Source organism: Corvus moneduloides, chromosome 13 (assembly GCF_009650955.1).
Source record: "Corvus moneduloides isolate bCorMon1 chromosome 13, bCorMon1.pri, whole genome shotgun sequence".
Lineage (NCBI taxonomy): Eukaryota > Metazoa > Chordata > Aves > Passeriformes > Corvidae > Corvus > Corvus moneduloides.
The window spans coordinates 11,432,562-11,445,594 of record NC_045488.1 but is presented as its reverse complement, the minus strand read 5'-3'; the positions used below and the strand labels follow the sequence as shown (position 1 = coordinate 11,445,594).

At 52.5% G+C, this 13,033-nt stretch overlaps 1 protein-coding gene across 2 annotated transcripts in view; it reads right to left on the bottom strand.

Moving 5' to 3' along the window:
- Positions 1–12,610, bottom strand: part of SMAD6 (SMAD family member 6) — a 38,496-nt gene extending 25,886 nt beyond the window's left edge. Inside the window, exons 1-3 of one of the 2 annotated variants that reach the window (XM_032122939.1) lie at positions 11,635–12,610; positions 8,935–8,991; positions 7,111–7,221 (exon numbers count right to left, since the gene is read on the bottom strand). In XM_032122939.1, coding sequence (XP_031978830.1) covers positions 7,111–7,221; positions 8,935–8,991; positions 11,635–12,391 — 925 coding nt within the window. In that variant the 5' untranslated portion in view covers positions 12,392–12,610. The remainder of the gene's footprint in view (positions 1–7,110; positions 7,222–8,934; positions 8,992–11,634) is intronic. The other variant, XM_032122940.1, reaches the window with a different exon arrangement.
- Between the last annotated feature and the right edge of the window lie 423 nt (positions 12,611–13,033).

Here is a 13,033-nt window from a genome sequence, read left to right as displayed (position 1 = left end):
CCTTTTTTTTTTTTTTCCCCCCCTTTAATTTCTTACTAAAAGCCAGCTCAAGCTCCCACACCACACAGCCCTTTTGGGTCTGAGCATCCTCCAGAGGTAAAATGCTGAGTTAGGTCTTGGAGGCCGGGAAAGGAGGTGCCTTTGATGAATAGCAAATCTCCAGACTTCAATCGCTCTGGTGAGCGCCACACATTTAATAAGTTATTTCCGTGGAAAACCGTGGTAACTCAGTTATGAATCAAGACTATAAACACCTCTCACTCATCAAAGTGCCACAAAAAAATCTATTACTGGGACTGTGAACACAAGCCTCTCTCTACAGGTCCCCTATAAGAAGCCAAAATTCCTCCTTCAAAACATTCACCGTTTTCAAAGGTCATAAATACACTGTGTCCAGTATTCAGCAAATCCCTTTAAAAAGCAAAACACAGGCACAGGGAAAAAGGAAGGTTCAAAGCCGGATCCATCAGATCCATGCTGGTTAAAGGACACAACCAGAGCTACATCAAAGGAACTTTTACTACCTAGAAAGTCGTATCCAACCCCTAATAGGGTGCAAGAATGTAATGTTTAGGCTACAAAGACTAAACTAATTTACTTTTAAGTAACTTGCTTACTTCCTGATGTTTCTTTTTTTAAGAGTGATGCCTAGGTGCTTGGAGAAGTGAGGGATGTGATTATTCTGTGATTCAAGGCCAAACATCAAAACTACTCAGTGAACCACAGACAAAAACACATTTTATCTGGGTGTTGTACTTTCTCCAAGAACTTCTAGGTTGAAAACATCCAGGCTAGCTGTGAAAATCCATCCCAGTTCCAGGTAAGAGAGGGAGAAAAAGCAACTCTCTCCTTCTCTGCTGGAATCTACTAAGAACTTCAGTGTCTTGCCTCCACGGGAACTACGCTCCCCAAATATTGCCCATGGAGCTGTCACTTCAGGGCATCATCCTGCCTGGCTCCATCACAGCAAATTCTCCTTTGGAGTTTGGGAGCTGTGTGTATTCACAGAAATAAAGAGGCATCATCTGCAAAGCAGCTTTAATCCCTGCATCAGGCACAGGGTCCAATATCGGTAAGACCAACCTTCTTCCATGCCTCGTGCAGGCTGTGCCACTCCAGGCAGATGATCCTAAGGCTCTGGAAAGCCAGTTTGGATTTTTTTCCTTCCTTTTTCTGAACAAGGGACAACTCCAGCTGTCCAGATTTTTAAGCTCTGATTGTCCTCATTTCTTAAGTGCTGCCTGTTGGATGGTTATAGCAACAAAGGGACATTTCCACCTCCCATTCCAGGAGACACCTTCCCTCCTGTCAGACCATTTTTGGAGGCTGCTGCTCCTTGCTGCACAGGATGCAAAGCCTCAGAGGATCCTTGATGTCCCTCCTCAGGAGACCTTCAGCACAAACCACCTCTCTTCCCACCTCCAGCAAATTCCTCAGTGGTCCCTCAGCCTGCACAAAATTAATTTCCCCCCCCCTACATCACAGTCCTGGCTGAGCTCTGCACTGATCCCAAGACCAAAAGCCCTGCACTACAAGCCCATAGCCCATGGGGTATTTCATACAAACAGGTGTCACTTGCTTTAGAAACACCGCTACAGCTGCACAGCCACTGCTGGAGCTCAATCCTCCTTCCAGAGCCCCATGCTCTGCATGGACAGAGCCACAGGCACCTCTCCACAGGAGACACTGCATACAGGTGGAACCATGAAGGTCTACTGCCACCACAGCGTGGTCACCCACCAGCTCTGTGGGAGCCTGCTCAGGTAGAGCTCAGTGCTCCAGCTGTTGGTTTGGTGGCCCAACATGAGTTATCCCACAGGGTTTTAATGGAAAAACAACCACACGGAGGCAATATCTCCCTCCAGCTTTGCTCTAGGGTGCTTCTCTTCCATTGCCAAGTCATTTAACTTTTTTATTTTAAATTTTTCTTAAATTGCTGCTTGCTCAATGCTCAGAACAACTTATTCATCTGCTTATTATTTTCCCAGGTGGAACACTCTGCTGGGTTACTCTGCTTATGGATGAAGCACTGCTATCATCAGGCTTTAGACACAACGAGGAGCCCACCTGGCTACAGAATCAATGATCCCTTCCCTTCACCTTCTGCTCCCAAGGAATGTCTGAACTCCAGGAGCTGCCACCGGAGCCACCACCCTGGTGAGCACAAATGGGATGCAGAAAAACACACTGCCCTCCACAAAAAGAAAGACATCTTTATATAAAACAAAGGAGCACACCTGCACCTCTGTGAAAGGGACAGCACTGAAAGCCCAGGCATCGGCTCCCAGAGCTTCCCTACCTTCCCTTTCAGGGATTAACTCCATGATTCACCCTGCACTTGGAGAAGTTGCCTTTGATGTCAGCCCCAGGCAGGGCCAGGAGCTGCACATGAGCAAACCCCCAGGGAGAGCAGGTTATTGCTCTGATGCTCTCCCAGCCATCCCAGCTCTCCCATGGGGATTCCAACATCCATGGCCATCCACAGCCATGTGGGAAAAACCTCCACAGTGAGCAAAGAATTGCTCTCTGGTGCACACTGGAAAATAGATGCACTTTATTTCCCATTGGCAAACTGAAATTACGGAGGGAAACTGTTTAATATAAAAACATCTGACAAAGCACCTCGAGGATGTATTTTTTTGCATCAAAGAAGTAGCTCTTGGCAACAGGCTCGTTCCTCCGACCAGGAGAGGTTTTAGCCAAACACTGATTGTTCTAGACTGCACAGGGGAAGACAAGCCAGCAAACCTAAAGTTAAATATGAAAGAAAAAAAGAAACCAAAACCATTACTGGCCCAAACAAACATCTGTCTGTGATTAAACTGGACGCACAGATATGTTGTGCCTTTTTTTAAAGGATTTGTTTCTACAGGAGGGGGGGAAGAAGGGATGAAAAGGCTCCAGGGTGGTGCTGGGTCAGACCCAGCCTGCAGCCCCCAGCCAGCACTGAGACACACCAAAGCCAGAGCCCACCCTCAAAACCCAACATTTCTCCCCCCAGAAGAAACTGCTGCCCTATTAATGAGAAAAAACCCTTTTTTTCTATTAACAGGTAATTCCAGAATCTCTCCCCCAGCCTGGAAAGGAGAATGTTTGCCCAGTTGCCACACACATCCGCCTGACAGATTTAATGGGCTTTTTTTTTCCTACTCCTAACACACAGGATCTTCATAAATTTCCTTGTTAGCATAAATCCTGCAGTCTGTTATTTCTGGGGGGAGAGGAAGGGAGATGTTAACTTTCTCCATTCGGTGGGTTTTAAAACATGCTTCCTCCTTAAGTTCATCCTAAATATTCTGGGAGCAGAAAAAACCCTCTGGCTCTTGCATGGAGCCGTGGCATCGCCTCAGCAGGGCTGAGTCACCAGCTGGGATGGATGCTCCTGCCTTCTTCCTCCCTTTGGTGGTACAGGGACCCTGCTCCCCAGATCCAATGCTCCCAGCCCCACCACTGCCCTGCAAAAACTTCCCCATCTTCCCAGGCCTTAAAAAAAAAAAAAAAATCAGAAATAATTTAAATAAGCTCCAGCCCATTCAGTGTCTGTGTTTCTTCTCTCTGTTAATTCACAGATTTCCTCCACCATCATCAATCACCAAGCAGAGCTCATCTCCACATGGAGCCCATCACCTTCTGGACATCAGCAGAGCTGCTGGGAATAAACTCATGCCTGTGCTTCCACTTTCAGGTGGAAAACACTTTCCCGCTGCTTTGGAGCACAGACAGGAATTCACCCCTCCTCTAACAAACCACCAATCCAACATTTCTTCTTTAGGATGCACATTTTCATTTACAAAAGGCTTCACCAGAGCTGAAACTCTTGGAGAGTTTTAGCACATGGGGAGTGATTTTGAAGTTTAAATAAACAATAAAAGTATTTTTGGAAAAAATAAACCAGCATCTTCCCTGGTGATGGTCAGGTCAGCACAGAGACCTGCAGGTGCAAGGCCACCTTTTGCTCTCCTACCTGTCCTCCCCTCCTGCACCGTCCTCAGGACCTGAAGAATTTAAAGCCACTACTAGCAAGAACTTTGGTCAACGCTCATCATGGGGCTTTTTCAACAGGAATGGGGATATTCCATGGGTTTTAAAAAAAGGTCCTTCCCAGGGCCAGTGAGGGAGAGCCCTGTGGGATTCAGGGGAAGGCAGGCAATCCCAAAGCCCACAGCAGCTGCTCCAGCACATCCCCACCATCCCATCCCAGCTCCCGCAGAGTGGCTCAGCCCTCCACACGCCTGGCAAGTCTAACGGGTACAGCAGCTTCTTGGCATGTGCTGGAGGAGCCAAGTCTGAGGGGAAGGGAAAAAAAAAATTGCTACAAATGTTCCACCAATTATGAGTCACGAGGCTGAGCTTTTGTTCCTGCCTTGCTGGATTTTGCCCTTTCCCTGGTATTTCCCCACCTCCGGCTGGGAGCCACGGGGACGCCAGGACTGGCCAAGGCTCTGCCAGCTCCCGGGGGACAGACAGGCTCAGCCCAGCCCAGCCCAGGGAGCCACCTGGGTTTACAATATAACTCCCCAAACAGCAGGTTTTCTTCAGCTCTGTTCCCCAGGCAGAAATGAATCTAAGGAGGAAAAGATGGAGCCCCTCTTCGTGCTCTCACAAGCCTGAATGTGGCACTGCTTGAGCTCAAGAGGCAGAAACTTTGAGGTCAAACATCTCCAAGTGCCTTTTCCCACCGACCCAGATCTTCCCAGGCCATGGCACCTCACTGAGAAAACAGGAGCATCCCCATTCCAAGGGAAAAGCTGTGGCAGGACACTGATCCTTGGACAAAAAACTTCATTCCAAGACCCAAATGCTTTGAACATGAGATGAAGAGGGCTCTGGGGTATCATCCATGGATCCAGGTCGTATCCACCCAGCTATCCACAACTTGTGCTTCCAGTTAGCACTGACTGTTCCGCTGAACTTTACAGTGAGCCTGCTACTTCACTGAAGACTTTCCCTCTTTTTAAGGGCAATATTATAGCCATGAAAGGTTCTACTTCAAAAAGAGGGTTTTTGTTTTTTTTTTAAATTTACACATATGACAGAGATCATCTTCTACCTTCATGCTATAGCCTCCTGTTTAGAAGTTCATCAAATAAAGGAGCAACAGGAGAAGAATGGTTCTCTTTGTTACCCAAAATTGAATTTTGTGGTTTTAGTAGGAAAAGCCTTTTTGATGATCAAAGCTGAAGCAATAAATAGTAGTGGCTTGATGCTAGATCCAAAACGTACTTATTTTTGGAAGACAAGTTAGATGCACTCTGTGCTCCCGCAGTACGCAAGAGGAGGCAGGGAGGACCATGTGCTTTGTGTATCACTCCCACAGACCCACACTTCAAGCAGAGCTATTAAATGAGTTGAAATGGAGAATAAACAAACTAAAATGTGGCAGGTAGACTGGAGCCCAAGTGGGTTTTTCCCTTGTACTTCCCCGTGATGACATGTATGGGTTAACTTCAGCAGGGCTCTTATCCTCTTTCAGCAATTGTGAGCACTGGGGAAAAATAAATCACCCAGCCCCAGACTCTTATTAAAAGTTACACCATTGGAAACGGCACAGGGGGAGAGGAGGGATCCGGTTTCAGCACAATCTCAGTCACATGTTATCATTGTATCGTTCAAGGAAAAGTTAAAATCTCTCTTCTCTTCCAGCAAACCCACCAGATGTCCCATAAAGACTGAGCAATGAGAGAAGCGAAACCATTACATCCTTAGGAACCCCAGTTTTCCAACTCGGCTGCTGTAATTAAAGCCAATTATCAAGTTACAACAAAAGCCACGGGCATGGGGAGCTTTAGAGACGTGTATCCAGCCCCAGGAATGTTTGCTAGGAATTGCAAACACATATTTATTAGAGCACAAGGCTGAATGATCCAAGTCCTGGCTATCAATTGCTCCCCTGCTCTGGACACTTGGCAGCACAACAAAAGCCTGTGGGCTGGCACACGCCGGATCCGGCACGCGGCAACCGCGGCACCGCCAGCCGGCCACTGCAGGGGGACCTGAAAGGACAAGGAGAAGGGAAAATCCCCAGAGGGAAATGTGCCACCGTGCCACGATACAGACCCTGTGCTGTTTGAACACCCTTTGGAGCTGGCATCGGTCTAAACATCCCAAGGAAGGCACAAGTCTCATCGAACTGGCTGTAAACTCTTGCAGGGAAAGAAAATGAAGAGAAAAGCCACGACCAAGGGACCAGTACCCTCAAGATCCCCTCCAACAGCTCCCCTGACTCACAGCATCACCCTCAAGAGAGCAGCAGATTCTATCCACGTACTCAGCAATCCAACAATGAGGCTTCCGAGGTGCCCAAGCCCCATCCCACCCCGGCTGCTGAAGGAGGCACGTGGGGCTCCACCAGGACCCACATTTGTCTGCCTTCACCCCAGTTCTCAGACCACGAACTAGGCAAAGAAGTTAAACTTGGTCCTATAGCCAGGCCCTTCCTGTCCCACACACAGTCAGCCCGCAGCCCAGGATGAGACACCAAGGAGAAAGATGTGGAATAATCGCTGCAGCCAGAGCTCAGTGCAGGGCCAAGGAAAGCCCCAACTCTACCTGCTGTCAGGTAAAACCACCCCAGGCCTTGCAGAGCCCCATTAAGTGAATGAAAGGTTGCAGGGTGGGGCAGAGCAAAAACCAGGACCTAATTAAGCCAAGCTTTGTTCAGGATCTTCAATGGCTCCGTAGCTGGGAGCCTGCTCATGAAAGCAGGGATTGCAGCCTGGGGCCAGGGCCCAACAGGTAACACCAGCCCAACGGACCCGGCTGGAACCACCACAGAGCAGCAGCACTGGAACGGCCTCACTGCCCCTGCCATGGAAATGGAGAGGGCCCACAGCCCTCCCCCACAGCAGCCCATGGCCCTGGAGCCTGGGATAGGTCCGGGTAGCTTCCACACGGGACATGCACGGCCCTGTGGCCACCTCCCAAATATCCCTGCTCATCCCACAAACAGCATCTTATCACAACATGCACAGCACAGACTTCTTTGAAAAACCAACTCAAATAACTGCTCTTTTTTCCCTTCTCTTCACACCAAGAGCACAAACCAAGAGCAGGACCAGGACCCCCGTCCCCTCCTGCTGTCCTGCCCCACCACCAGCCCCCAGCACGGACCTCGCGGGCGGGAAGGCACAAACAGCTGCCAACCTGAGAAATCTCCGGGCGTGACGTTGGGAGAGTTTGTAGCCTCTGTTTCAGTGTAAGACAACGTGGAATCTGATAGATCTGGAAAAAAAAAAAAAAGAAAAGAAAGCACTTTTAGTCCTGCTGCATTTGCCAGTGCTACGTGAGCACCCCTGGCTCCTCAGCTTCCCACCATCTCCCTGAGACAAACTCTCCACAGAGCCAGAAAGCAGCGATTAACTTTGTAGCTCCACCACGCAAATGCAAAGCTTGAATTGCCTCGACCACAAAAATAACTCCAGTTAAGTTGATCAAACAAGTAGGAACTTGGTGCTTACTGGATAAAGTTACATTAAGCCTCTAAACAAGTCAGAGTTACTATACTTAATTATCACCATTAAAATTCTTGAAGCTGTTTATTCTTGCTTCCTTCCTTCCTTCCTCTTTGCTGAAGCGAAGGAAACTTTGTTTTAACAAGTTAAGAGTCTTTGTTATTCTCTCTTGCTTACACCCCTCTAATTAAGTGCTCAACTGTTTGCTCACAGATTAACTATTATTTTTCCAATCAAACAAGCCAGTGAAGCAAATTTCAATCCCTGGCTGTTGTTTTAATAAAGTCACGTGTCGCTCACCATCATCTCTCCCTGCAGCACAGCAGTTTCTAAAGGGAATTAACTTGGAAGGGGGAGCACGGGGAGGGAAAACTCCTCTTTTTTTGCCTCCACACCTAACAAAAAAACCAGAAAAAAAGCCACCACCAGCCAGTTTGGCTTTGCAGGCCACTCTGGTCACAGCCCTGTGGCGATGAAGGCGCCAGGCAGAAACGTGCACACATGGCTGAGTCGCCGGCAGTTCCCAGGCCTGGCAGGGCAGGGACTCACCTTTGGCAGGGGCAGCTCCCGCCTTCCCCCGGGGCTGGGTGGGACAGGCAGGCACTGCTGTCCCCTCCTATCGCCTGCCCGTCTGCCTCCTCCCTGTCCCTGCCCCATTCCCTGTCCCTGCCCCATTCAAGCAAAAGCGGCTCCCGTTTGTCATTAACCCCAGTAAATCACTGACTATGGGATAGGGATAAAGGGAGAAAGCCCCCAGCTGCACAGATCCCAGCAAGAAATCCAAGAGGGATGTGGGATTCCTCCCTTCCATTCCATGTCTTTGCTTCCCATTTAATTGAGCAAGAAGGGCTGAGAAAGGATGGTGAGGATGCAGCTATGCCAGCTCAAAACACCTCCAGGCCAATGTGCAGCACACAGGACCAGGATCCAAGGCTGCCAGGCTCTCCAGCACCCTGCACTCCACACCAGCCTACCCACCCCAGCTGCTTTCACCAGTTTTGTTTGGAAAGCCTTTTATAATTCCCCAGGAAAAGTGACAGCTCATCCAGAAATGACACAGCACGAGCTTCAAAGACTTTCCATCTCATTGCAAGGAGCAGAGGAAGGGTAATAGCCGGTTCCTCCATGGAGCAGCACAGCCAGGCCTTTATGGAAATGGCACCCAGGAGCTCCCACTCCCGCAGATTACACACGCAGACAAAACATGACGTCTGGTAACCTTTCATTATGCCTTCATTAAAAATAGAGCTTCATATTATTTTGGAAAATATGCATGTGTCTACACGGTAATTTGGTAGGATAAACCGGCATCCATTTACTTCTTAAAACCCATCAGCTGACGCTTGCTCAGAAATAATGAGCAGCCATAAAACCCCGACTTGTTGGCTTTTGCCTGACGTGCCAGGTAGGGCTGTCTCAGAACCAGCACCGGGGCTGCACCATGAAAGAGTTCCCGGGAGATCAAAAGAGACAAAACACATACCCAGTGGCTTTTGCTCATCATTAGGAGACAGCCGAGAGTAGGGAGGCGGTGGAGACTCTGGAAAAACAAAACTTTAGGTTAGTGCTGTGTTCAGTTCATCAACAAACCCTCTCGCTTTCTCTTTTGGGGTAGGAACTCTTCCAAGGTTATAAACACCCAGTGGAAAACAAAACACTTGGAAGTAACTGGAGACCAAGGTTTTCCCAATTTTTGAAGAACGGGAGTTCCACCTTGAACTTTCAAAGTGGACTTTGCTACTGAAAATGCTGCACTCCTCTGCCCCATATCTGTGCCTGGACACTCAACAGCTTGAGCCACACAAAACATCACATTATTCCCAAAGAACTACATTTCCATCATCTGCACTGGGGGACAACCTTCCATCCATGACTCCAACACACATGGCTTAATAAGTGCTCCACAAACACTTTGCAAGTACTGAACAGAGAAGTTGGGTGATGAAAAGACTCCTCTTGGCACACAGGGCTGACACGAGAGCCAGGCTGGCTTCAGCCACCAAGCCACCCAAGTAACTACGGTCCATCCCAACAAAGGCCTCGGCACAGAAGCGGCTCAGGAGCAGAGGCCACCATGGTCCCGCTCACCCTGAATCCACCCCACAAAGCTCCTGAGCTCGGCTTTAAGCAGCAGGACTGAGCAGCCATGTGCTCCAAGTTCAGCAAGTCCTCAGAGGTGCTTTGCTGAATCAGGTCATTCAACCAGCTCTCGCTGTCCTTGAAAGGGTCAAGACCGTGCAGAAGGCTGATGAAGGTCCTTCATCAACTCCACGCCGTGATTGGAGGGGTTTCTTTTCCCCTTCCAAAATATGACAGTAATGTTTCTTGAATTACAACTTGCCAAAACTGAGCGTGCAGCCAGCTGGGCTGTATCAAGGCATCAGCATTGAGCAGGCACCGACTTCAGTGAGAAACTGTATTGTGAAGTCAATCAGCGGCACCGCATAGAGCACGGAAACAGGGGTGTGCTCCTCAGCTCCCACCTGCACCTGGCAGCACTCAGCCAGCAACTGCAGCTCAGCTTGGCTGAGTTCATCAAAAAGAACCTCAGCATCCCCCGTGTAATGGCTCTGGGCTCACCTAATGCTTCTCAGAAAAGGTTCCCCATTTCCCCTAATGGGGCAGGGTACTTATGGATCTCAAAATAAAAAAAAAAAATAGAGGTGCCAATGTCCCCATGTGGATGTAACTGCCCAACCTGGCTGTGCTGGTCCCATGCCAGAGCCAGACCTACTGTCACCAGGGGCTCGTTTGAAGCACCCCAGCACTTCCACACCCCTCAGCTACGTCACCCCACGGTAAACTGGGTGGGAAACACCAACAGGATGATCTCTGTAGGGAGCCACTTGTGGAAAAGGGCATCAAGGCCTTTTCTTGGCTCCTGTTACCAGCGCCCAGTCGGCGCGGGTGGGGTCCTGGCACAGTCACCCATTATCAAAGTGATAAGGAGCCACTTGATAACAGCTCTGCTTTCTACTACTCCCAGCACAGGGCTGGCAGCCGCTCACCGCTGGGAAAACCACCACCGCTGCAGGAAAGAGACTGGGAAGCTTCTCCCGTTTCTAAAATAAATGCCCCGTTCCTAAAAACGCAGCTCAACTCCAACTGGAATAAAAAAGCTGCCTCCAGCCTCTAGTGATCTTCGGGAGAAGCACGCCCAGAAGAGAAGTTTCTTTGAAAGAAGTGATGCAAAGCGAGGCAGAAGCCCAGATTGCAAAAGAAATAATAAAATCAAAGCTCTTGCCAAAAAAAGGGGCAGTCAGCATAGATTCATAGGATGGTTTGGGTTGGAAGAGAGATTAAAGATCATCTCGTTCCATCCCCTGCCATGAGCAGGGACACCTTCCACTATCCCAGGCTTCTCCAAGCCCCGTCCAACCCGGCCTTGGACATTTCCAGGGATCCAGGGGCAGCCACAGCTTCTCTGGGCACCCTGTGCCAGGGCCCCGCCACCCTCACAGGGAAGGATTTCTTCCCAATATCCCATCTAACCCTGCCTTCTGGCAGTGGGAATCCAGCTGTCCAGGGTCATTGAAGTTTTTGTACAGCCTGTTAAGTATTATTTCGATTTCTGCACCTCAAACTCTAACATGTCTCTGCTCCGTGTAACTATTCCCTGCTGACACGGACACGCGATCGAGTATTGCTGAAAGAAACAAAAAACTCAAGAAAACCAAACCCAGCCTTGAAAATGCTCACCTCTGCCCACGGTAAAAAATGCGAAACCCCCGAGAAATGCAGGAGCCCCAGGTGTCCCTGCGGGTTCGGAGATCCCCACGGCGGGGACATCCCCGCAGCCCCCCCGAAGCGCCTGCGGCTTTAAGCCGGCGGCGGTGACCGCCCGGCTCCGATATGAGCGAGCCAGGCTGGCGCCAGCGGGATGGAGCCGCCGATTATCGCCCCTTCGGCTCCCAGAGAGCGGGGAAACTCCGCGGGAAGGGAAAAAAAATTGAAGAGAAAGGGCTTTTCACGCACAACTGGAACCGCTGGTTCCAAGAGAGGGGGGATGCCCGGCGGGGACCCCGGGCCAGGCGAGTTCCTGCCCGGGCATCCCCGCAACACCGCGGGGCCGGGGCAGCGCGGCGCACGAGGCTTCGGATAAACCCAGGAAAGGGTCAGAAATCCCGAATCCCCAAACTGGTGGGTGTTTGTGGCGGGGGGAACCCAACTCGCCGCTGCTCACCTGGCCCACAGAGGCGGCTGAAGTGGTAGGGGTTGCAGCAGACCGTGGGTCCGTCGGCGACGCCGAAGCTCTGGCACTCGCAGAGGGGCTTCAGCTCGGCGGGGTGCTGCAGGTCGGGCCAGCGGAACAGCTTGCCCAGGAGGAGGTGCGGGGGCGCCGCCAGGCCCCCCAGGCGCACCTCGGTGCGGGCCACCAGGACGCAGCCGCCGGGCATCCCCCCGCGGGACTCCACCGCCTCCAGCAGGCTGTCCAGCGAGCGCTCCTTCAGCCGCTTCAGCAGCGAGTAGGTGACGGCCTTCAGCTCCTGCTCCAGCAGCAGTAGCCGCGCCCGCGCCTCCCGGCCCCGCCGCTCCGGGGAGCCGCCGTCGGCCGCGCCGTCGGGGCCGGGGGCGGCGGCGGGGGGACGCTGGGGGCCGCCCGGCTCCCGCTCCGAAAAGAGGCAGCAGGTCACGGTCCGGCCGTCGCTGTCCGGCGCGGAGCCGGGGGCGCGGAGCCGGGCCCCGCGCCGCTCTGCCATGGGGTCCCCGCGCGGCGCCGCCTCGCCCGCCGCCCCGCGCCGCTCCTCCGCCTCCCGCAGCAGCAGGCTGCGCGCTACCGCGCGGAGCTCCGCCGAGGGGCTTTTCTCCGTGATCTTGCAGCTGCCGGTGGCTCCGAGGTCGTGGCCGCTCCTGGCGCTCCCATCTCCGCCGTCCCTGTCCGGAATGACGCGGCTCCTCCAAAGTCGCCGCACCAGCCCTGAGCGTTTGGACCTGAACATACGACCCGCGGGCGGCCGGGGGTCGCGTCGCTCTCCGCCGCCCCCCGCCCTCCTCCGCGGGGCTCCTCGCTCCGCCGCCGGCTCTATCTCATCGCAGCCCCGGAGCAGCCCGGACTCCCCGCGGCGCTGCTGCCCAGCGGATCTCCGACGGCCCGCGGCGGGGCCGCACCATGGGGGGGGCGGCGGGGCGGCGCGGGCATAGACGGCGCCGCGGGGGCCGCTCCCGTGGCGGCGCTGGGGCTCGGGCGCGCCGCGCCGTACCCTACATCGGCTGCCAACGCGGGGCCGGGCGGGGAGCGGCGGAGGCGAGGGCCGGGGGGAGCCCGGGGCAGCGCTCGGCTGCGCCCCGCGGCCGCTCCACCATACAAGGTGGGGAGGAGTGGGGAAGCGCGCCCGGCGCGGGGGTGCCGCCCGGCGGGGAACCGGCGCCGGGGGCCGGTCGGAGGCGTCGGATCCCTTCAGCCAAAAATAGTATTAAAAAAAAAAAAAGTAAAAAAAAAAATTTAAAAATTAAAAGGGAAAAAATTAAAAATCAAATCAGAAACGCGAAGAAGCAGCAGCAGAGCCCGCAGCGCAGGCCGGTGTCAGCGCGTCCCTTGTCCGCATCGCAGGGCGCGGCCCCGGTCCGGCGGGTCCCCGCGC